The sequence below is a fragment of the Tachysurus vachellii genome, chromosome 1, assembly GCF_030014155.1.
Source record: "Tachysurus vachellii isolate PV-2020 chromosome 1, HZAU_Pvac_v1, whole genome shotgun sequence".
Lineage (NCBI taxonomy): Eukaryota > Metazoa > Chordata > Actinopteri > Siluriformes > Bagridae > Tachysurus > Tachysurus vachellii.
This window is the reverse complement of record NC_083460.1, coordinates 33,673,764-33,699,312: the sequence shown is the minus strand read 5'-3', so window position 1 is coordinate 33,699,312 and position 25,549 is coordinate 33,673,764. Positions and strand designations below refer to the sequence as shown.

At 38.2% G+C, this 25,549-nt stretch overlaps 1 protein-coding gene across 1 annotated transcript in view; it reads left to right on the top strand.

Annotated features, from left to right (window-relative positions):
• The window catches only part of LOC132855214 (cell migration-inducing and hyaluronan-binding protein-like), a 128,296-nt gene that overhangs the window by 42,020 nt on the left and 60,727 nt on the right, over positions 1-25,549 (top strand). The window contains exons 2-8 of the mRNA XM_060884013.1: positions 12,699-12,796; positions 17,265-17,402; positions 17,634-17,772; positions 18,444-18,680; positions 19,374-19,553; positions 25,197-25,267; positions 25,383-25,478. Of these exons, the coding sequence (XP_060739996.1) occupies positions 12,745-12,796; positions 17,265-17,402; positions 17,634-17,772; positions 18,444-18,680; positions 19,374-19,553; positions 25,197-25,267; positions 25,383-25,478 (913 nt within the window). The 5' untranslated portion in view covers positions 12,699-12,744. The remainder of the gene's footprint in view (positions 1-12,698; positions 12,797-17,264; positions 17,403-17,633; positions 17,773-18,443; positions 18,681-19,373; positions 19,554-25,196; positions 25,268-25,382; positions 25,479-25,549) is intronic.

The window sequence follows — 25,549 nt, the reverse complement described above, 5'->3', positions numbered from 1 at the left end:
TATCTCGAGACAGTGATTTTCCTGCCAGCCCTGACACAACTGTAAAATAATGTTTTTCTTTCAGATCATAAGCAACTCTTTGTAAAATTGTGTTAATTGGGTTATATAAGGTAGTTGAGGCATTGTTTTATTTACTGTTTACATGAGATCTACATAAAGATTTTTTCCTTATGGTCCTGGCCAGGATATTTGACTTGATCTAATTTTTCCTAATAACCATGACATTTACATGCCCGTATAAGCTGAACACTTATGGCTGCATGAGATGCAGCAAATTTGGGATCCTCTGGCTTATTTGTTCTTTCTCTGCTTCTGTATCATTAAAGATTAAAGTTGCAAAACAGTAGAGCTCTGAAATCCATACTGAATGAACTGAGTAGTAGAAATCTTAACATATTTATTTTATTGTGTTTACCGTGTTTGGCAGACTGCCTTATCCAAAGTGACTTCTGATCCTGATACTGGTTCACTAGGTCATAGATTAAATGTAGTATCAGTCTTAAAATATGTGATCTTTGGTGGTTTAATTAATATTTGGTTTGTCATAGTTGGTTTAAACTACTTTTACTGAAAAGTTGGTCAATGAAATTCACCTCCTCACCTGTACACTCTGCTCAAACGGATTAAAATGTTGGCCAAATCCATTGTGCTCGTGTTATCATAGAGCTCTAGCTAGCTGAGCTGAGTCTCTGACCTAATTCAGCACAAATAAAATTGGAGTGTACCATCCAATATTCTTTATTTCTGTAATTATCATTGATAGTTATTGCAGCAAGGGGGCACGGTGGCTTAGTGGTTACCACGTTCGCCTCACACCTCCAGGGTTGGGGGTTCGATTCCCGCCTCCACCTTGTGTGTGTGGAGTTTGCAAGTTCTCCGCGTGCCTCGGGGGTTTCCTCCGGGTACTCCGGTTTCCTCCCCGGGTCCAAAGACATGCATGGTAGGTTGATTGGCATCTCTGGAAAATTGTCCGTAGTGTGTGATTGTGTGAGTGAATGAGTGTGTGTGTGTGTGTGCCCTGTGATGGGTTGGCACTCCGTCCAGGGTGTATCCTGCCTTGATACCCGATGACGCCTGAGATAGGCACAGGCTCCCTGTGACCCGAGGTAGTTCGGATAAGCGTTAGAAAATGAATGAATGAATGAGTTATTTCAGCATCTTTGGTTATGGTACAAAAGTTAGCATGTAAATTCTCAAAATAACGAAAACTACTAAACTCGACGAAGGGAAGCTAAACAGTTCAGTCAAAATGAGCAGAACAGTGCAGTTTATGATTTTCCTTTGATTTGTGACTCCTGTCAAAATGTATTATCAAGCCTTCTTACACCATTTTAATGGGATTTGCATCAATTACACGCACGTCTCAGTTTCAGCACTGCACATTCCCTGGTCTTAAATTTCAGTTGTGGTGTAAATTCAGACGACTCATTTGTGCATATTTTTGTTCTGAAATCGTCTTATGATTTCGGAACAGTGAGGTTTCAACCTTGCCTTTTACATTTCATCACTCTAATTTCTCATTCTTTCATCGTCTACTTTGAGGCTGAACTTTTACTGCTGAAGGGACTTTTTCATAATGAGGACCGTTTGCTGACAGTTTTCTCACAGCTCTCACTGGTTTCCATCTGCACGTTTCCTCGCGGTGTGAGATTAAAGCCGGGAAGGTAGTTAAAAAAACCTTTCTTCCTCTCACAGATGAACCAATCCTTTATTCAGCAAAGAGGAAAGAGGTTACAAATCAGTTCTTGATGGTGGCAGAAATAAAAGTATCTGAGTCTGACGGTGTTCTGCAAAGAATATAACACTGTGTGTGCTTGTGTGTGTATTCACAAGTGAGAAAGACAGAATGTCATGAACAAATAGAATGCCTACATATACAGCATGTGTGTGATCAGGTGGGCTTTAGTGTCAGTCTTTGCATATGATGTTTGCCTTCAGGCTCTTGTGCATTTGTGTGTGTTTGTGTGTGTGTGTTTGAGAGAGAGTGTGTGAAGGGTGAGTGCTTCTGTTAAATGTACCTTTATGAGGTGAATCTGTGGGTTTTGTCGGGACAGTACAGAATGTACACTATGTGGGAAAGTGTTATTTTGTGCAAACGCGTCTGACTTTTTTCTTCCTTTCACCTTCTCCTTATCTAATTTCTGCCCACATTGCAAAAAGCACATAGATCTTTTCAAGCAGAAGAAATAGCCAACAATAATTTTCTATTTCACTAATTCTCTTTTTCAAAGCTGGCTTTGAAAATGTTACAGGAGTTAAGCAATTTTATTTATTTGATCTCACTGCGACTCGTGTACAAGCGATGTGACTCTGATGACTAGTGCCAGCAGAGTCAATGCCAATAAATAAATAAAAGCAGCAAGATGTGAAACCATTCGGCTTAGATTTTAAAGATAGAGATACAAAAGAATTCATAACGTTAATTTATCACATACAGTGAATAAAATAACCACCTTTCATCTGTACATATAATGCTGCTATTATGTAGAGACGCACATCAGAACTGGGATCCCACAGGATCTGATCAACAAAGAAAAGCACTGTTTATTAACAGGGGAGTGTGTACGCCATGTCGAAAACGTTTGTTGTAAATTGGGACATTGATTCTGTAATAGAAATTATTCATTTATTTCTATTTTTGGAAATAGGACCAACAAAGAACATTAGAACATATTGTGAGCAAGTACATGCAAAACTAGCTGATGGACAGGATTTGTTCATACTTTACATGGGACTGGTCAAACGTTCTCAGGGATCCGGTGGGATTGGTCGGGAGTGTCTGTGGGAATATTCGAGGTTGCGCAAACATTCTTTAGGATTATTTGGGATTGGTCAGGGTGCATGAGGGAGAGGACAGGGTTGGAAAAGTGCGTATTTAAAAGAGCATCGGAATTGTCAAATGTTATGTGAGAAAGGACATGATTGGTGAAGAGAGCCTGCAGGAGGAGACGGGATTGGTCAAGTGGATCTGTGGATATGGCAGGGATTGCTCACACATTCTACAGGATCATCTGGGATTGGTTCAAGCAGGAAGGATTGGTCAAGTGTGTCTGCAAGAGTTGATGGGATTGGTCAGGAAAATCTGCAGGAATAGGCAGGATTGGCCAAACTTTCTGTGGGATGTGGTGGAATTGGATTTCTGCAGGAGAGGATAGAAATGGGCAAGCTTTCTGTGGAAAAGGACAGGATTGTTCAACATTATCTGTGGGTGTACGTGGGATTGGTCAGATTTTCTGGTTGATTGGTCCACAGAATTCCCCAGAACTGAGTGGGAGGGAGATTAAAGAAGAAGTCATGCACATAAGTCTATATATATATATATATATATATATATATATATATATATATATATATATATATATATATATATATATATACGTTCTTTTTTTGGCAGGGTTTTTAAAGGTTTATACCATATGTTGCATATAAACTACAATGAGACAATGAAACGGTTTCAGTATTATTGTGAATTCCAAGCAATCATGATATTCATTGAATATTCATTGTATCAATTATAGGGCCACCTCTTTTTACTGAGGTGTGAGGTTTAGAATTTGTACATCTGTATCATAAATACTGAAACCAGTGCTTTGACTTGATTCATTAAGTTTAAACCCTTAACTCTGCATGTAGATATGTAAATATATATTAGATCTATCATCTATATGAAAGTAGAACTATATCACAAGACAGAATTATAGCTATGTTAATAGTTATGTATTCATTTCTTTGTTTAGGTAGAGGGTTGGGATTTTGCGAATTATCTTTATTAAGATGCCTGAAATAAAATTAGTCACTTTTTTGTATTTGTTTCGTAAAGGGCAGATCATGTCGCTTTGAGATGTGTATGGGTCCAGGTGTTCGGGAGCATGAAGGTGGTCTTCTACTCCGCCGTATAAACATGCCACAGGCTGTTCTCATTGTCCATTGAACCCTGTCAAACTGTGATTGAAAAACTGTTTGAAATACTTGAAAAACTATAAACTTCAATAAAAAAGCTCAGCCTTTGGCATGTTCTTTTTAACTGGTTTTCTTTTTGTCATATCCCACCTTTAAGTTAATTAAGCTGATAATAAAGCTTGCAGCCTTGGCCCTTTTAGGAAAAGTGCTTTGTGATAAACACACTGCTACTTTCAAAGAGAACGAGGGATTGTGCTGCCGTTTTTCCTTTGTGAAAGAGCTTGAAACTTATATCGTTTTAAAATTTGGTGTCGTGCTTGCCGGCCTGACAAAGCTTCTCTTTAATCCACTAGCCCTGGCTCATATACTTATCTGCACAAGCGCCATCTGTTGCGTTTGGGATAAAAAAAATATATTATTTTTGCTGGCTGGCCTGCTGCTCTGTACTTCATGAAGGATTCGAGGCAGCTTGTATAGCATTTAAAACAACCTGCTCCTTTTCTCCCTTTCCAGTGCACCCTTTTGTTCCATAACATGCTGAAACACAAAAAGAGTGTAAACCAAAACGATGTAAGCAATGCCTGGAGTGGTCTCGGGTGTAAGTCAATCTGTGCAGGCTCAATGTTTTGCCTCTGAGCTTTTTTTCAAGGTCTTATGAGTTCATTTAGTAGCCTGCACACATTCTGTCAAGTTTTTCAACTTGCTTATCTCATATCTGAACTTTCCAAAGACTGTCAAAATCCGGTCTCTGTTCTTCATGGCTGATTGAGAAGGTATCTCAAGTATTTTCCACCTGGCTAACAGAGATGTTTGGAATCTTTACTGCTGAGATGTATACTTGCCTTGCTTACGTGTTACGTGTCACGTTTCGGCACTTGCTTGAACCTGGGTGAAAATATTTGCACATATATGATTATGATATATGATTCACTGCTCTAATGGGAATTACAGAATTTCAGAGGAAATCTATTGGTTCTGTTGTGCTTTAAAATTATGGTTCTGTAAACTGGTGTTATTAACTCATTAGTTAGTGTTAAATTTCAACATAGAAACACCATAAGTCATATTAACAAAATATCTAGCACTAGTATTAATTAATGTTTCATTGATGTAATAATGGGGGGGCACGGTGGCTTAGTGGTTAGCACGTTCGCCTCACACCTCCAGGGTTGGGGGTTCGATTCCCGCCTCCGCCTTGTGTTTGTGGAGTTTGCATGTTCTCCCCGTGCCTCAGGGGTTTCCTCCGGGTACTCCAGTTTCCTCCCCCGGTCCAAAGACATGCATGGTAGGTTGATTGGCATCTCTGGAAAATTGTCCGTAGTGTGTGAGTGCGTGAGTGAATGAGAGTGTGTGTGTGCCCTGCGATGGGTTGGCACTCTGTCCAGGGTGTATCCTGCCTTGATGCCCGATGATGCCTGAGGCTCCCCGTGACCCGAGGTAGTTCGGATAAGCGGTAGAAAATGAGTGAGTAAGTGAGTGATGTATTAATCAGTCAAACATGCAAAATGCAGAAGATGCATAATAAGTTCTAATATTGACATTCTCTATTTAGAGTTAGCACCATTTAGTTACATAACATGCTATAATGTAATTGTGGTAAATCTAAAATAATCATTTATACCTACACTTAGTTTTTCTGATGCTTGGTTAACATTACTTTTGGGCAAACACTTATAAAGCTTAATGATTAATGAAAGCTTTTTTAAGGATCAGTAATGCAGTTAAAGGATAAAATTGTGAGCTGTTGTGCATCTCTCAAAAGAAGCTGATTCATTTCATTCGGGTGGCTACATTCAATGTAGAGCAGTTTTAATTTTTTTTAAATGTGATAACAAGCAGTTTTTGACAGCGTGATTTTAATTAATGTAAAGTTTAGGTTTAAGGAGTAGCTGATTGAATAACTGAAGGAAATCGCAAATCTTCTGCATCCTTCTTCAACAAAGTCAACAGAATATCAAGGACAATGTAAAGGATACAGATTAAGTCACAACTGCTTTTTAGAGGATTTGTATTGGAAGATGTCCGGCTTCTCATCTAGAGATTAAGTAGCAGTTATAAAATCTGACCTTTGTAGATGCTGAAAGTCGAAGGTGATAGGACGTGCTGTGTTAGCAGTGTAAGTTCAATCCCAAAGCTCTGTCAGCACTCCTCTATGTTCTGTTCTTGGCTCAGATCAGCTGTATATAAAAATAGCTATAAAAATAGCTGTTCTCACAACAGCAGTGTCCGAGGGCTCTGGTTCCTCAGTGGCCTCAGGAGGACATCTTCTTCTATCTTCATTCTGAACCCAGAATCATTGCTTGTGGGAACAGGCTTTATAGATTCAGCTTGCTCAGATACCATAAGGTACTGTAGAAAAGTCCACTACACACATAACAGTGTAGACTACCATCTCAAAAATCTAAAGTTTAAACTGGACTCCAGAATCTTAATTATATGAATGCAGTTTTCAGCCTAATGCTAGACAGTTTTCTAGCTGGAATTAATAGCTATTTATTGTCAGATAGCTACTGCTATTTGGAGCTAATATTAGTCCAGCAGAGTGCATACAGTAGGTGGCTAGCTCAGCTAATATTACAGGAAGCCTATATTTCATGCTAGTCTATAGATCAAAATAAAGGCTAGTTTGGCAAAAGGAGGAGTGTGTTCACATTGACTGAAAGTAATGCTGAAAACAAAACACACGGAGTGGCATCTAAAACGAATGATTGGCAATATTATAGAGGATTTTTGCGGCTAGAAGTGTATTATCCTTATTCTTGCATCCTGGAATAATAAAACGTCATGCTAGTTTTAGTGCTAGCTTTTGAGTTCTAATAAAATTTTCTGGTAGGCCGCTCAGACTTTATGACCCTGCTGCAGACCTCACAGTCATGAGCAATAAACAGGAGGCTAAAGCAAAAGATTTTTTATGCCGTGTGTGTGTTTGAAATGAACATTTTCTGAGCTGCCGTTCTTGGCATAAAGTCACCTGGAAGCAGTTAAGAGTGCATGTTTTGCACTGTTCTGATGCATCAGCAACTTTCTGCACGGCTGCTTTCATTTTTGACATATGGAACATTCCAGAAGCTCCTGTTTTTCTTCCACACCCCTTTGCTGGATTCCCTGTGTTGTGGGAAGTGGGTTAATCTGCCAAGCCCTTCGCTCTTTATAGATTTTCCTAATGACACGTTTTAGTCTCGCTCTGTAGTTATATATTAATGAAGTCGTGTATCTGGAATGTCTCCAACATGGTGGCTGTTTATTCTGTCATGTCAGCTGCAGTGATTGAGATCAGAGAAGGAACTGAACACAGAAGCGCAGGATAAGGAACGGATTAAAAAAAACAAGTCGAATTTTCCTTCCCATGAGCTGACGTCCTAGTGGAAGCATTGTGGCTTCTTATGCTTTTAATGGCCCTCTGGGTTAATAAAAGTTCTTTATAATTGCTGGTTTAAGGCATATAAAACAGAATTGTTTGCTTAAAATATACTCTTCCGATGTAAAAGGAAAGCATTGCAGAACAAGAAGATCATCTTAAATTGGAGAGACTTATTTAATATCTAAATTTTCTGCCGTTTAAAGTCATTTTCTTGAAGAAATATTTCAAATAAAAAGTGAAAGAACATTGAAGTGAGTACAGATGGGGCCTTTTAAGTGTGTGAAGACTTCTAAATAATTCCAAGGTAATTGAAAACAGTGAGGTAACAACATAAGGGTGACCATTTAGGGTAAATTCATGACTGTGGTGTCATTTAGTTCTTGTAATTCTTACACATTAAACAGTAGTTTTTTTTTAGCATCTATTATATTATTCCTATAATTATTCCATCATACTATTCCTAATATGTGTTAACCCGTGTTCGGGGACAGTTTCGTCTTTTGCAGGGTTTTTTTTTTTGGTAATATAGAAGTGTTGGTCAAAAGATAAGTAGCATCTATGCTAATGGAATGAAGCCTTTAAAAACATGTCATTTCTTTCAAATGAGTTCTTAAAAATTCATACATTACTTTTAGTCTGTACTTTGGGTGATCTGCTTAGTCGATTTTATATCATGAACAAAGTAATGAAAAGTAAAGAACTTACTTTTTTAAAATCCACAAGTATTTTATACAATCAGCAGCATTTCATTCAAGCCAAAATGAGCTTTAAGAATCTTATGACAATACTTTGCTTTGATTTGCTACATAAAATTATTGCTAATTTTACTGATAACCTTGTATTGCTTTATTGAGAAATTGAATGGGATTTGAAATGTATTTGAATCCACAGGATGCACTTAAGATCGTCTGTTTGTGTACTCACAGATGTTGATAGAGCAGGGTGAGCTTTAAAGGAAGGATGTGGAAATGGCCTATCAGGCTGGATAGTGGAGAGCACTGCAGGTCAATGGCTTCGCTGAGAAGATAGTCAGCCATGTCAGAGATATTCAGCTTAAAGAGTGATAGCATTGCAAAGCCAAATCCCATGAGGCAGGCCGTTATCTCACCACTTCTGCTCCTCTTGGGGTGACGTATTGCTCAGGCAGAGTGACATCCGGGCCTGCCGAATTCACACAGACAGCTCATAGAGATATACAACAATATGAAAGTGACATTACCAGGTGAATTGCATCTCGATTTTTACCTAGCTAATTTAAAGAAATGGTTTAAATACATGTAGTCAATCAGCTGAGGCATGCCTGAAGTTTGTTCTTTTAGCTGTGCACCAGAGGCATGTATGCATATTTTGTCCCCGAGTGTGACACATGAACCCAGCAACAGTATCCTTTCAATCGTTTGCTCATGCTAAATCACATGACAGCTGAACACATTTGGAAGTAAGCCCTAACTGCCCCCTTCCACATTCATGAAGCTCATGATTGGCCAGTGTCGCTTCGATTGACAAGAGGAGACTAATGACATCCCTTCCATCAAGACAGCATGGACAATTTTGCTCTCTTGGACTCTATGGCATCATCTGGATTTCAATCTGCAATCATTCGCGATGAGGTTGAACACTCTTCTGTTACGCCACTCAGAAGCTCTCTTCTAAATGACTTGCAATGTAAAATTCCATTTGCAGAGTTTGGGCCAAACTATCTATGTTTCCAGGGGAGAGAGATTATGGCTGTTTTAACCACTTTTAGTTCTTCTACATCATTTTGTCAGTATTTTAGTCGCACAGCATCAGGTACCACATATAGTTAATTTTTTAGATGAATTCAATTTATTTGTATAGCGCTTTTTACACCTGATAATGTCTCAAAGCAGCTTTACAGAAGTTTAGAAACAGAATAATTTTTTTTAATAATTGTGCAACCAAGAGCTCTTATTCAAATTCAGAATAAAAATGAATGAGGCTAATTTATTAGCCACGCAAAACCAGGGAATTAACTCTCAGACGCTAAACATTTTCGCTAGAAAAACATTATTCAGAAGAAATGCAGAACTACTTTTTAAGCATGAAGAGTCAGCCCTTCATCTTCAGTAGCTGTTTTATCCTGGTTAGGAATGTGGTAGATACGGAGAGTGTCCCAGAAACAGAGTGTACAAGGTGGGAATACATTCTCGACAGGACACAACGCATGCACACATTTTCAAACCTAGGGGCAATTCAAAGTTCACCAAAAACAATTCAACACTTTTTTGCAAAGAGTGAGGACACCAGAGAACCCAGTGGAAAACGTGGCAGAACATGCACAAACACTAACACTAGCATTGAATACATGATTTCGTTGTTTTTTAACAGTACTTAAGGGTTCCAGAATTACTTTTCTTTTAAAAGTGTATTATCTTTGATCATGCTTGTTGAAAATCAGGATATACTGCATTGTATAATGCTATAGTTCTCAAAATTAGTCCTGTCATGTTGTGGAGAATAATAAAGCCCAATAATAAGCACACTAAGAATCCAGAATGCAGGTCAGTCAGCCTGTCCCATTGGGAAACTCCCAATTACTGGCTCATGGCCATCGATTTTTGTGAGGATCAAACAAAAAACATTGAAGTACCCATAAACCATCTTGTTATTAATGCTGTTTCTACCATCTCACTATTCTGTATGCAAATTAGTGTCACTACTGAGTGTGTCATAAACCTTGTATTGACACACGGCTGAAACAAATGGGCTACAAATCAGCATACACTACTCTTCTGCTTCTGCACTTTTGATTTGCTGAATAAAAATGGTCTTACTGCAGTATGTGTGTGTCCTCTGCAGGTATTTGGCTCAGGGGAAATCAGTCTATGCATTAGCAAGCCTAACAAAGGGATTTTCTTTCAATCTTCATGCTTTTCTGCAGTCCTAAATGAGCCTGGCCACAAGCTCAAACATCTGATCGGGATTTTCTTTATATTTGAACAGCACGTGATCAAAGAGTGCCAGTTGTATCATCAGTGGTTAATGTGCATAACTGTAGGGTAAAAACTTATCATCCATTTATCATCCATTTATGCAAAGCAACTGCTGCAAACTTAAATGTAAATGTACACTCTAATACTGTCTACACTTTGACTTCACTGATGTGCCTACTCTGGCCTTACAAGTACAATCTAAGCTGTTGTATGTGTGTGTGTGTGTGTGTGTGTGTGTGTGTGTGTGTGTGTGTGTGTGTGTGTGTGTGTGTGTGTGTGTGTGTGTGTGAAAGATGGAGAGAGAAAGAAAAATGACAGAGAAGAACTTTTGATATGTGTGGAATTTGCTGCAGTGCTGTTTCTGGTGATTGTTGGTTTATCTGCCCTAAACTTTGTCTTCGTTTCTCTGCCCTGCAGCTCTGATCTGATTGTGAGACAGACATGGTTTGTGTGACATGAGCTGGTCATCAGCTGCCCTCTGGGAAGAAATCCGCCTTCAACTGCTGGGTTCTGCTTCTCCAAATAAAAAAAATAAAAAAATTCTCAAATAAACTATACAGCCTCCTAAGCCTCCAGTCTCCACTTACTGATACTTGCACATAAGAAATATAGAAACTCAAATATAGTTACTCACTTATATGCATATGTGTATATACACAGGGTGGGTCATAAAGTCCGATACCTCGTCGAAAAACTTTTGGAAAGCTCTGTGAATATACACACCAGAAAATAGAAGACTGACTATGAGCACCAGCACATGTGTTATAATATAATAATATCTCCTATAATATGCTTTAAAAAATATGTGACACTATTGCACTTTTTAGCTTACGCAGCTGATCGTTCTGATCAACAAGGCAGTATCTTGCTTCCTACCAGGTCTATTGAGGTTCTCTTGGACTCAGCATTCTCAAACAGCAAATCCATAAGATAAGTTTTGTAACTATGCACACTGATACCCACTAGTAGAAGTGTGTGCAAGTTTTTCCCCTCCCATTCTCACCCACTCCTGAAGGAATTCTAAACATTTCCTTCTACTATTGGAGAAAAGTTATCACAGCTGATAAATGAATGAAATCAATATTCAGCTTCACACCTATTCACCACATATTAAAAAAGCCCATTCCTACATCGTCACTGATGTTCCAGTGCACAACTCTAAAGTGTAGATCTCTTAAATCTTGCCTTGAAGCTTGTCTTATATTTCAGATGTGGTTTGACCTGATAAAAGTACAAAATCTGTGCATTTTACAATTCTCAGTTCATAATTCTCATTTCTCAGCCATTAAGCAGACTGATGGATGCAATGCCTTGCATGTACCAAGAGTTCAAGACCTTAGTTGAGACCTTATTTATGCTGTCTATTAAAATAGTATATCCACATTGCAAATCACAAGCCTGAGCTAACAGCTAGCATGAATCTTGCAACTGTAGCATATTGTTAGCTTCTTAAGAACAATGATTTCTCCTACATATTCTTAGAAGATGCTTTGCCTCAAACAGTCGACTCTTACTTGCCCTGCTGTTAAAATTGCTTAGCGTCCACTTAAATTTGTATAGCTACCATGATAATTTGTCAAATTTAACTTGGCAAGGCTGACACAGCCTCTTCTGCTTATGCAAAACAAGACTTTGTTTTAAAGCATCTCAGTATGTGGATTTAATATACAAATGGAAATTTTGTATTGTATCAGTGTGTACAACAGGCTTTCGTGACATCATTTGGTCCATAGACACCACTTTGCAAATGCATTTAAACTCATAATTATGGACTTTTAAAACAGCAACAGATATTAAAATGTATAAGCACCCAAAATCAGATTAACCCTAATAAGCTGAAAGGCAGAAAGATTTTCAGCACAACATTAAGGAGTCAAAGAGACAGATATTAGGCTGTTAGGAAGAGAAGATTTAAAGAAAAGTACAAAGGATTTTTTTTTTTTGTTAAATACTGTGATTGTTCCTGGCACATGACTAAAGAAAAAGTATCAGCAGAGTTCGAGAGTCAAAGTGTTTTCTGTCAAAATGTGTTGCACAGGCCAGTGTAGCTAAACAGGAAGCTGAACTATAACTTTATTAGCGGTAACAGAATGGCAGGCTGCATCTGCTTTATGCACTGTCTATGTCTACGCCCCTGTATGCGTTATGTAACTCTTTACATAACCATAGTTAAACAAATGCATTTCTCTTACTCACCTGTCTGTCAGGTTATTGTTATTTGAAGTTCGTTGATCGATGTTTGTATGTATCCATTTACAGTATGTAGATATTGGTTATGTGTGTACATAAGATCACAGATAGATATATGTTTGTCATGTTGCATTATCTCCTTATTCAAATCCCTCAAAAAGTTAAACACATTTCGATCTGAATCTGATTCCACACCTTTCCCACAGGGACACACACCCAAACCAGCAAACACTCACTGTGTACTAACTCAGCCTGCTTGGTGTGGCCTGATTTATTGATGTCTCTTTCTGCAGGTGCCTTGAAACTCCGTCTGGCCGAACTCCACTGACAGCGTGAAAAATGAAGATCTGTCTTGTACTACTCGGAGCTTTTCTGCCCATTATCCAGGCTGGTACGTCCCCTGTTTCTTTCTAAGTTTTTCTCTATTTTTCTCCTTCTCTATCTCTCTCTCTTTCTCTCTCTCTCTGTCTTTCTGTCTCTGAATCATACCATTACTGCCATACGCTACTTTATTTGTGTTCATTTGCGTTCAGCTACTTCTACTTTTTTTGGTCTATCATGTGCCAGAGCATGGCAGGATTAAAAATAATGCCCCCTATTTGTGCCCAAACCTTAAGAGCCATGCATAAATATTCTGTCCTTGAATTTGTTGTACAACCAAAGGAAGGAAACTGTGCTTAACTGGGATAAAGTGTTATGAATTTGCAGAATATGGCTTATAATGTTTAAATATAGAGAAAGGTTTGGTAAAAAAAAAAATACAAGTAAAAAAAAGGTTTGTGAATGCATAAATTAACCTGTGTGTAAAGTAAAACATGATTATTGTATAGAAAATCCTTGATACAAGAAGGACCTGGAATTTGTTAGGAAACGTACTTAAACAGGGACACCTATTTTAATGTAAAATGAGAACAGACATAATGCAGGACACAAAAAGGATTCAGTGATTCAGGAGGATTACTGTTTGGTATATATATCTTTAACAGCAGCTCTGATTGGGGGGCACGGTGGCTTAGTGGTTAGTCTCACACCTTCAGGGTCGGGGTTCGATTCCCGCCTCCGCTTTGTGTATGTGGAGTTTGCATGTTCTCCCCGTGCCTCGGGGGTTTCCTCCGGGTACTCCGGTTTCCTCCCCCGGTCCAAAGACATGCATGGTAGGTTGATTGGCATCTCTGGAAAATTGTCCGTAGTGTGTGAGTGCGTGAGTGAATGAGAGTGTGCATGTGTGCCCTGCGATGGGTTGGCACTCCGTCCAGGGTGTATCCTGCCTCGATGCCCGATGACGCCTGAGATAGGCACAGGCTCCCCGTGACCCGAGGTAGTTCGGATAAGCGGTAGAAAATTAATGAATTAATGAGCAGCTCTGATAGAAGTTCTGGCTAAAATTTAAATCCCAGTTTTATATTCAATTACTTGTTCTAATTTGGTTATAGTAGCAGCTTACACATGGATTTGTATGAATAATGGATATTCTACATAAAAAGATTAAAAAACAAGTAATGTGTTTTTGGTGTTATTTTGATATTTTCTGTGACGAGACATTTCATTTTTGGAAGGAGTCTCCAGTCTCAGCTCTTTGTAACAGTCAGTGATAAAGCTGTAGTTTTCCAGCACCGGAGTCATCAAGACATGGGATAAAATATTTTTTACTAAATAATAAATGTCAGTGATTGCAATTTGCTGTGGAATATGAGGACTAAAACACTTCGGGGTGTCATTCTCTCATCATTGAATCCCAGACACAAAATTCTAGAATGAATCCTGATGTTGATAATTCTCCAATAACAGTACACCCCCAGAGTGTTTTATAGTTTAAGTATTGGATGGTAAATAGAAGAGTCTTCCAGTGAAAGCAGCCATTTGTCATTTCCAAACCTCTAGCCCATTTTAAAACTAATCCAGCTGTAAAAACAAATTTTTACAGTAATGGAAAAAGTCCAGTAATTCCAACGAACCATTCACAGCTTTACAGATTTTAATTAGTCCCTGTGGTCTAACTTTGTTAGTTCCCTAAAACATGCAAGTCTGAGCATTTGTCTTAATTATCTGCTGAGAAATCTGCTAGAGTTCAGTAGTTCCACTGAGTTCTAGAACTTTTAACGCAACTACGCATTAACTACGTAATATACAGGAGCTTCCAAAATGACCAAATTGCCAAGAAAGAGCAACAGCGAAAGGAATTTTGAATAAGCTCATCATTTATCCACTTGTTACCTTGTGGTCCAGTTTTGTTATGGACGTTCAAGGTCAAACTCACGCTTTTCATATTTACTGTATAGAGATATAAACATGCTATTTCCTTTCTTTCAGCCACTTTATTGTAATTGCAAACAGAAGTCAGCACTGGAACATTTGCTCGCTCGCAGTAATTACGACCATTTTTCCTCCACCATGCAGAAATGATTCTTCATCTTTTTTATTGGATGGTAGAGAAATTGAATGCATCAAAAATGCCTTTGTTTCTTTTTTTTTTCATGGTTACTTTTATACATGTGAGAAAGATGCTAAGGGTTCATGTAATTGACCAAATGCATAAATGGATTTTTTAAGGATATAGAAGCAGGATGATTCTGTCTGGTTTGCTGTAATCACAGCAGTGCTCGTGTCTGCTTTTAAGAAAGATGTCCTTTATAAAGAACATCAGTCCATTAAGAATGACATCTCACAGAGTTTGATGGAGGTTTATAGTGAGTGGGTTGCTTTTGAATAAGTTGAGTGAAAGTCGTATGGCCAATTCAGGGTATCCATAAAGGCATTTTGGCTTGAGATCAAACTATGGATATATGACAGTAAGTCAGCTTTTATTATTCGACCCATCTAGAAGTGTTCATCAACTTTGACAACCTTTGTTTAAATCACATTTTTTAAGTGATCAAAAACATATAGGAACATGTTACAGACAGGTGTATCTGTGAATATGTTGCTTTGAGCCCTGGGTTTCACCTGTCAAGACCACATTTGTTGTTGAAAAGAATAAACATGAACTCCAGAGAGCTGTCTATGGGAGAAAAACAAGCCATCTCACCATGAAGCTGGGAAAAGAGGGGAAAATAGGTCAGAGACATTGCACAAGCATTGGATATAGCCAGTACAACAATGCTGAAAACTAAACCAGATGCAGGACTAAGAACCAGACATCAAACAGGTCAGCTATGGAAGACAACAGCTGTTGGTGACAGAAACACTGTGAGAGCTGTGAAGAAAAACTCAATATTAAACAGGTGATAACATCACTAACAACTTCCACTGGGCAGGGGTAAATGTATCACAATTCAAAACTGAAAAAGACTTTGAGAGCAGAAATACAGAGGCTGTACAACAAGCTGCAAGCCATTCATCAACAGAAACAAGGCCAGACTGGAATTCATTGAAAATACAGAGATGAGCCAAGAATCAGGATTAACCTCTACTAAAGTGATTGATAGGTATCATGAACGTGTGAAGATCGAAAGGATCTGCTCATGATCTGAAACATACAAGCTCATCAGTCAAGCGTGGAGATGGTGGTGTCATGGCTTGGGCTTCCACGGCTGCTTCTGGAAAGGGTTCATTAATCTTTATTGATGGTAGCAGCAGAATGAATTCAGAGGTCTACAGAAACATTCTCTCTGCCAATTTACAGAGAAATGCATCCAGTCTAATTGGGAGACAACAACCCAAATCACACTGCCAACAGAGGTCAGGACTTCATCAGAGGGAAAAAGTGGAAGGTTTTAGAATGGCAATGTCAAAATAAACATTGGCCTTGCTGTTCAGAAGTTTCATAGGGAAACAGTGGTGATGTCACAAAATTATCTCTCATATTATGATTCTCATATTTTATCTCTCATATATGAACAGATATGCACAATGCAAAGCAATGTACTTGTGTCATGATAAAACTAAAGTTACTGAATTGAAAGTTACTAGAATGAATGAATGAGTGAATGAATGAATGAATGAATGAATGAATAAACAACTGACTGAATGAATGAATGAGTGAATGAATGAATGAATGAATGAATAAATGACTGACTGAATGAATGAATGAATGAATGAATTTTCTAATTAAAAGGACTTTTATAATGTTGTAATTTACAAGAAAATTCAGAAAAATACATGTAATGCATGAAAATACAATGATTAAATGTAGAAAAATGTTGATGATTTTTAAAACTTTCTTATCCTGCATGGTCGGATGTATGTGCTAGTCAGGTAGCATTGTTTCTGGGAGAGGTATTGCATAATGATAAGGTGATTTTCAGGTAGAATGAATTGAACAGGGATTTCTTTAACAGCTCCTGTCTTGCTGTGCTTACTGCCTTTATTATTCTTGTGATTTTAAGATAACAAAGGTAAATAATGCCTGATATTGAATATAATGATATCGTGTAAATTTTTGGGTGTTTTAGCTGCAAATTCAGGATGGCATTTATATGTGAACTGAAGATTGAGATTTCTTCCTTTAATTCCTTTATTTTTTGGCTTGGGTAAAAACTTATGTATAGTCTATAAGCAAAATCCTGGCCATTTTATCTTTGCAGTAAAACATAATAAAACAAGGCACAATTAATAAACAAGAAATACATCAAAAATAAACAAACTCAAAATAGCTTAAATGCTTGCTTCCATGATAAAAAGGCTAAATTGCCTTTTTTATTGACCAAATAATTTATTGCTTATAATTCATTACATCAGTCAAAATGTTATTGATGTCCGTATACAGTATATGCACACAATGTTGAGTCCTGACCCAAGGGTGTAACAATACAAAATATTGAACAGTGTCATGGGTTGGGATACCTTTTTTAATTTGTGTCTGGTTAATGAAGTCATGTTGTTCTGTGTGTATATACTGTATGTGTTTGTCCACTCTGCAGTTTGTCCAGATCAGATGCCCGGGTTGCAGCCCTGGACTCCTGGCTTTAGTGAATCTCACCACGTCACCATCGGCTTTGGTCGTAAACTGCTTCTTACTTCCTCAGCCACTGTCCATTCTATAGAGATTCTCAACGGAGGTATTTCCCCTTCTGCCTTCCTTCAACCATCATGAAATTTGTCACAGGAGATTTAAGTCTGTTTAACTGAAAGGATCATCTGTTTCACTTGAATGAGAAATCCATTCACATCTCTCCTATGAGTAAAGATCATGTTTGGGTTAATGCTGCAGCTCAGGGACCTTAAAAGGAGCGATCATAGATGTTTTGGGTTTGAGATCATGTCACGGAAGTGTTCTGTGTCCTCTGTAGGAAAGCTTGTGATCGCTGACACTAACCAGCCCATCGTACTTCGTGCCAAACATATCCTCATTGGGAACAATGGCGAGCTGCACATCGGCAGTCCTGAGTGTCCATATAAAGGAAACCTCACCATCTCACTGTATGGCAGGTAATACCAGGGTAACACTATCTAAATAAGACACTTTATTATAATATACAGGCATTAGATGTGATATTGCTTTCTGTAATAAGGTTTGGACAAAATTTAAATTTAATCAGCAAAAGACATGTTTGCTTTTTCAATTTATCTCTGGAGCTTCATGGTGAATGTAGTTACAGCATATGTAGCTTGTAATCTCTAGTTTAACACTGTGCATATAGTGTATATAAACGACCTCGTAAAATGTTTATTTGGTTGGTGATTTCTATGTATACAAATGGATATCAGACCTACATTAGCAGCCACCTTGAAGCTAGAACAACAGTCTTCTTCAACACACACAGATTGGTATCAAACTGCTTATTCATTTCTCTCACATAGAAGTAAGTTTAGTCGTGTCAAACACTAGCATGCCTGATATCTCTGGAATAAAATTATAATGGCTGATTTATTCATTTATACTCACCAAAACCTAATGTCCATTTTAGCAGGTAAGCATATAAACGGCACTCAACAACAAAACAATTACTGCATAAACCATCTGTTGCTTTGCAGTTTTGCCGCCTACATCTATTCAATCCATCAGAGGAAATGACTATTATAGGACAGCGGATGTGTTGTAGATCCACTGAAAATGGTGACCTACGTTATCTGCTTATTTGCTGTGTTTTTCGTAACAGATCTGACGACACCAGTGATGAGCACAGTTATTTTGGGAGAAAGTATGTTGGTGTAGGAACAGGAGGGACGCTGGAGATTCACGCTGAGAAGAAGCTGTCGTGGACGTTCCTTAACAAAACGTTGCATCCTGGAGAAGGAAATGAAAACAGCTATCATTTTGAGAGGAGCTGGGGCAACCGAGGCATTATTGTCCATGTCATCGAGCCCACAACAGGAGAAGTTCTACGCAATGATAAGTCAGTATTCTTGCTGTACTTTGTTAAAGAGGTGGAGCTTATTATATTATAATTATGTTATTATACATGCAGCTGTTCCTTATTTTGCTGATTGAAAATGCTTAAATATTTGGATAATTCTCTCTCTTTCTCTCACTGGATATCTCATCTCTCTGGATATTCATCGTTATCCATCTCTCTTTCCATCATGTATAATCCACTGTTCATCTCTCTTTTTTTACAAAGTATAACTCTGTCTATCTGTTCATCTTTATATAACTGTGTCTCCGTTTCAGTGACCACATCATGAATAACTCTCATTTCTATCCCTCTTCTCTGACTTTGTGTCCCGGTGACCCTGTTTCACGTGCATGACACTTTGCTTCTTCTATGATCTGCATTTCCTTTTCCTAAGCTATGATCTGGCCATTTAACAGCTTGTGGTTCATTACATTAGGAATATACTGATTTATCGACTGGCTGGCATTAAACCAGGGAACAGAAACTTTAGATCAATTGTCAAAACAAAACTCTCCTTCCAGCCCTGCGTGATTGGCCCGTAATCAGTTTTTTTCTCATCAGAGAAGAATAACCTGGCCTTTGGCTATACTTTGGTTCAAAACAGCAACTTAGTCCAACTCGCTTGGAATGTTTGTTTGGCTTCCAGAAACTTTCATGGTTAGATAATGTATTTTTCTGTGACCTACTTTGCAGGTTTGATACTTACCGGAGCAAAGACGAAAGCAGGCGCCTGGCCCAGTATGTGGAGGCAGTGGAGGATGGTCAGATCTTGGCCATGATGGTGAACGATGAGGGTTCGAACAACCTCGAGGACTCTGCTAGGAAAACTCTGACCAAGTTGGGCAGCCGTCATTTTCATCGGCTCGGATTCAGGTACAAGTCTATAGGTCTTGCTGAGTTCTTTATTAAGGACCGTGTCATTTAGAGTCAGACATTTAGAGCAAATATTTTTAAAGCTTCTTTTAAGGATGTGGAACAAGTATATGTCAGCAACATACAAGACACAAAATGTACATTCTTTAAAAAAAAGCAGTTTTTACAGGTTCATTAAGTGGTTGTTGTTACAGTTAAGGGTTCTTAATACTTCCTAAACAAATTGTTGTAGCGTTTGAGAACTTAAGTGTCACTAGAAACCTCTTAAGTGAAATAGAGTTGAATTTTTTTAGGGCTAGTTCAAAGTGGACAAGGACCAATTTAAAATGGACTAGAAGCAAAAAAAAGTTTTTTACTTCTAAAAGCAAAAGGTTTTTATGAGCAGTGTAAATCAAACCCATTTTATTTTAATTGCTTAGCGTATGACATCTATAATTCAATATACAAGATAAGTTCTTAATTCAATACACATGAAACCACCCGGCATGGGACCGCTGAACATGCTTAGAGGAGAGCACTATCTGCCCTTTGCTATATATATATTCAGTACATGCTAACAGACAACTGCAATTGGCTAGCGTATCTCTGATCTCCTGGGGAGAGAAGAAGGCTATCCTTCCTACTCAGAGATCAATGGTGAATATGCCGGCCTAGATTCAGGGTATGGTTTCCAATAAAATGATTTACTGCATGTCACTTTATTGCCAGTGACTAAAGTGCAAAATCATGTCTAAGCGTTTTTATTGCTAAAATATTTCAGGCCCTTCCAACACTGATGATTCTCAGTCTTTGACATGATAATGTAGACTATGTAAAGTTTTGGCACAGTATTTATTCTTGCATTTTTAAGTAAAAAAAAAAGAAAGCAGGGTGAAATAGAGTATAACTGTATTATTGAGTAGTTGAGTATCATTTAATATAGATCTACTCTTACTGCTGTGAGGCACAGTAGTGCTGATTAATTCACTTACTGCAATTATAAGCAGTTAAATGTGACTGCAGAAAGCTAATTAAGCCAAAAGTGAAAATTGTTTTGCTTTTGCACTGTGACTGTGATACCAGTTATACAGTACTTGGCTATTTAGCATAGAATATTGTAATAACAACTCTTACTGTTTTGTGATGTCTTAAACGTCCTTACAGTTTGAAAAACTAAAATTTGAGCATTCAAAATATTTGGCTGTGCTGACATTTTCAAGCTTCTGTGTGGGGGAAGTCATGGCCTAATGGTTAGAGTGTTTGACTCCTAACCCTAAGGTTGTGGGTTCGAGTCTTGGGCCGGCAATACCACGACTGAGGTGCCCTTGAGCAAGGCACCGAAACCCCACCAACTGCTCCCCGGGCGCCGCAGCATAAATGGCTGCCCACTGCTCCGGGTGTGTGTTCACGGTGTGTGTGTGCACTTTGGATGGGTTAAGTGCATAGAACGAATTCTGAGTATGGGTCACCATACTTAGCTGTATGTCACGTCACGTGTGTTTTCTTTAAAATGTGAAAAATCACGTGTCTCTACCTTGTTGTGGTATGTGGTAATAGTGGTGATAATCATCATTCTTATCATGAGGCAGAAGTACAGAAGTAATAGCTCCCTGCACACTATCCAATCCTACAATTATTTCAATATCGAGCTGACAGCATGTTGGCAAAACTGGTTCCCAACTACAGATAGTTATGGTGTCATTGGGGATAAGAATATCTGACCTCCCAACAACAGACCAAACCCTTAGACAGTTGTGCCATCTGTGAGTCCAGGCTGGCGCGGTATTGAATTTGGGTATTCTGGTTGGGGCTGGAGAACAAAATATATCATATCATGATTCTTAAAGACATTTCAATGATACGTGGTATGTATCATTGTATATAGGTTTGCTAATAAATAGCCAGCAAGATCAGCCATAACAATGTTATGCAATGTCTCTGTATTGCCACTAAAATAGCTCAAACCCATCAAGACTTGGACTCCACAAGACCAGTGAAGGTGTGTTGTGGTATCTGACACCAAAACATTCGCAGCTGATCCTTTAAATCCTGTAAGTTGCAAGGTGAGGCCTCTATGGATCAGATTTGTTTGTTCAGTATATCCCACAGATGCTTGATCAGATAGAGCTCTGAGGAATTTTGAGGCTTCCAATATCAAGTTCCTTAAATCATATTTGTACATTTTTTAGCGTGGCACGATGCATTATCCTGCGGAATGAGTCCACTGTCATTAGGGAATAGCATTTCCATGAAGGGGTTTACTTACAACAATGCAACAATGTTTAAGTAGTACATTGTTCACTTCACCTGTCAGTGATATAGGTGTTATGACTGATCGGTGTACAGTGGTTTAGACTTTAGCATATTTGTCTTGGAGCTCTGCGGTCATATTCTCCCAATGCTTCAGAGGGTTTCTCTGGATACCCCAGTTTCCAGTCAGTTTGTTTATAACTTTTAAAAATAATCACTATATCCAGGATCTCACAGAAAATCATACTGTGACACAGTAAAACAATATTAGTATTATTATATCATGTCGCTCAGTCTGGCAGTATTTTGTGAGATAGCAGTTTTTATTCTCATGCAGGCAGGAGAGACTCGTCAGTTATGAAGCATCAGCTATGAAGAATAGAAGAGATAATACATTTCCAATAACATTCAGAACAACTATTACTAAAAGACATAAACCAGGTACCTGGTGTTGGCAGACGAAGCCCATTTTACACCAGCCATGTCTCAACTTCTCTGTGACACTTTCACGTTACACTGAGAGTTGCTCCATGTGGAGCATTCATATCTGTGTTTTCATTCACTGCTTGTAAACATTAATCTCAGTAGCACACAGTTTGAATTTTAAAACAGACCAAAGCAGGGGCACTTACAGCAGAACTACAGGCTGAAATACTAAACTGACATCCAATCAAGCTTTTGCTGTACGTCTCAATTACTTTCACTACATAAACACATGCCACTCTAAGCAGAGATGTTTAACTGCTGTGGAAGAATTATACACGGTTAGGACCCATTAAATACAGTGTGCATAAATATTAACCTTCCGCATGGATGTTTTCTCACATTTAGTGAACTGAACCGGACATAATTGGGATTATAGTATATTGTGTTTCTTCATTCACTGAATATTAACCGAATATATATATATATATATAAATGCAAATCCCTAACTAAGATGACAGATTAGATTAATTTAAGAGTTTAATGTATTTCAATACACTGTCACTTTGCCTGTGTAGTATGTAACTGAAAATTCATCATAGATAGTTAAAAGTTCTTTTAGAAGCAAGCGAGCCTAAGCATGTTTTCATTGTCATTACTAGTTTAGTATTTATTTTTTGTGTTAAATTTATTTGTCATTTTTGTAAACATGGACAATGTTAGCATTTGGCCCAAATAACCCACTTAACTAGATGCTCCTCATTCAGGCAGCACATTGCCTGTATCTGTCTCTGATCTGCGAACTCCTCATTTTCTCTACTAATTACAAATGCCATGATTAGGCTCAGGCAAGACAGTCTACGTCCAAGTCTCCTAGCAGCTGCCTGTCGGTTCTCAATAAATTCTATGCGGCGCAGAGTCAGTGTGTGAATCCCAGGCCGAGTCAGAGCCCAGATTTAATAAACGGGAGCAGATGGTTTTTTGCTCCAATCTCGGACCTCCTCTGCACCTCTGAGGAATCACAAGACCTAATTTAGACCTGTAGAAATGCACCGTGAGTTTCTATCTTGATCTTCTTCTCTCATCCAGTAATGAAGTAGTGAAGGAGGTGTGGCCTCTGAATCTGTTAGACACGCCCACCCCCACCACCACCACCCTTGAAGCACTTATTTTCCGACACCGATTGTATAACACAAAATCATTACATTAAATCCTATTGAATATTTGGATTCTTTAAACGTATCCTTGTTAAATCAGAAAAGTATCAATATCATATTTTCTCAAAAGTAGACATATATTCCCATATAAATCAACATTCTCTTACAATCCGAATGCACAGGAGCGGCTATTTATATGAATGCGGTCTCGCAAGTGTTGAATCAGTAATATAAGTGTGTGTCTGAGCTTGTCTCAGGAACTAAATCAAACATCACCCCTGAAACAGTCTCTCAGGGAAGAAACTAACACGCTGCTCTGGCTAGTGCTTAAAGTTCTTCCATATATTTTCACCGACAGTTAAATATTTACACCTTGATGGAAGTCAAGAAGAGGGGAATAAGAAATAATAGATAGGGGCTTCCATCTTTTTTTTTTAAAGCCACACGCTTGGACACACACCATCACCAAGACATCTTAAAGATTGGCAGTGTGCCGGGGACCATTTCATGCAATGCATATGCAATAATCCTGCCGTAGCCAAAGAAATATTGCTCTTACTCTTACTGCTATACCACTCCAAGAAACCAATTTCCATATTTTCCTGGTGCCCTGATGACTTTCCTCAAAGAATGAATGGAATGAATGGAGATGGGGAGAATTTTTGAAGTTTATTAGCAAGCCAAAAGACAATTTATTTATGTAAAAAAAAAATGAATCAGTGAAAATAAGTGCTTGGTGCAATGTGATGTCACATGGTCAGTTTTGAGATTGGTTGATTAGATTTTACTTACGTGTTCTGCTCTTGTTGAACCAAAGATACCTGTCAGTCAACAAAATTGCAGTGTGCGTTAACTAGTCCAGCACTTTCTCTTTTTCCTCTCTCTCTCTCTGTCCCTCAGATGGAACATTCACACCAGGGGGAAGATGGGAAAATCTCCCGCTGTTATTACCCTACCTGTCCAGAAATGCTTTATTTGGCCAACACACTTTATTTCACTTCATCATTATCATTGTAGTGCTTTCTAAGAGAGAGATGTCTCTTTTCTACTATTTAATACATTTCTTTATACTACAGCATTGTTGAATTCTCTTATCTGATTGGTCATTAATTTTCTGGTTTCTAACATTATGACTTGACAGCAGTTTGGATTTCTATAGTTAAAAACTTACACAGGAATTTGCTAAGCATCTAGCTGTAACATTCTAACATCCCCTGTTTCACACTATGCATGTTTGGCAATGCAATGTAGGGTTAACGCCACAAAAGCTCTGCTAACCCTGCGTAAGAGCTGTGTTTTATAACCATGTGTAAAAAGCCATGCTAAACATGCTCCTAAATTACAAGTGTGAATTTTTTTTAACCTGGGGTTAAAAGTAGGGTTTAGAACCATGATAATCTGAAGTTAAATGCAGTGTGAAAAGTTCTAGTATCTCACACTCCACAAGTTGATATTCTGATTTTACACTACTCAAACTTACATTCAAGCATTTTGAACAATTTGGTGAGACACATTTTTCAAGTATTATTATTTGCCCCTTAACACTTTCCAGTTGTCATCCATATAACCATGTTTTTTTTTTTTTTTAATTGTTAGCCATTATAAATCTCTGCTTTAATCATACAAATCACATCATTGGGTTTAACGTTTTATCTGTCGGTCTTTCTCTAAGTTATGTAACTCTCTGACTATAATTCATTCCATGTCTGTCTCTCTTTCTTTCTCACTATATTCTTGTTCTTTGACCTCAATACCTTAATGTTCTGTATCAGTTTTTACTCATCTGCTATTTTCTCTTGTCCCCATGGTTCCTTATCGGTCACTTTGTCTCCAGGCACCCGTGGAGTTTTATTACTGTAAAAGGGGATATATCTTCAGTGGTGGAGGATCACGCCGTTTATCAAGGTGAAGCTCTTCCTGAATTCCAAAAATTCTGATGATATTTGTGTAGATAAGTTTGCTTACATTGTTTCTGGTGTGTGTGACTGTGTTTGGGTTTGTGTGTGGTTCTGAAATATAGGAACCAAGGCATCATCGGAGGCTCGGAGCTCCAGTTCCTTTCACTCGGGTTACGGCGAACACTTTGTTGTCACCACTGTCAGTCAGTGGGTGCAGGGTGAGAATAATCTACTCTATTCCCTTTTCACCTGTATCCCATACAGTACCTTTGCTTTTTAATTAAAGTCT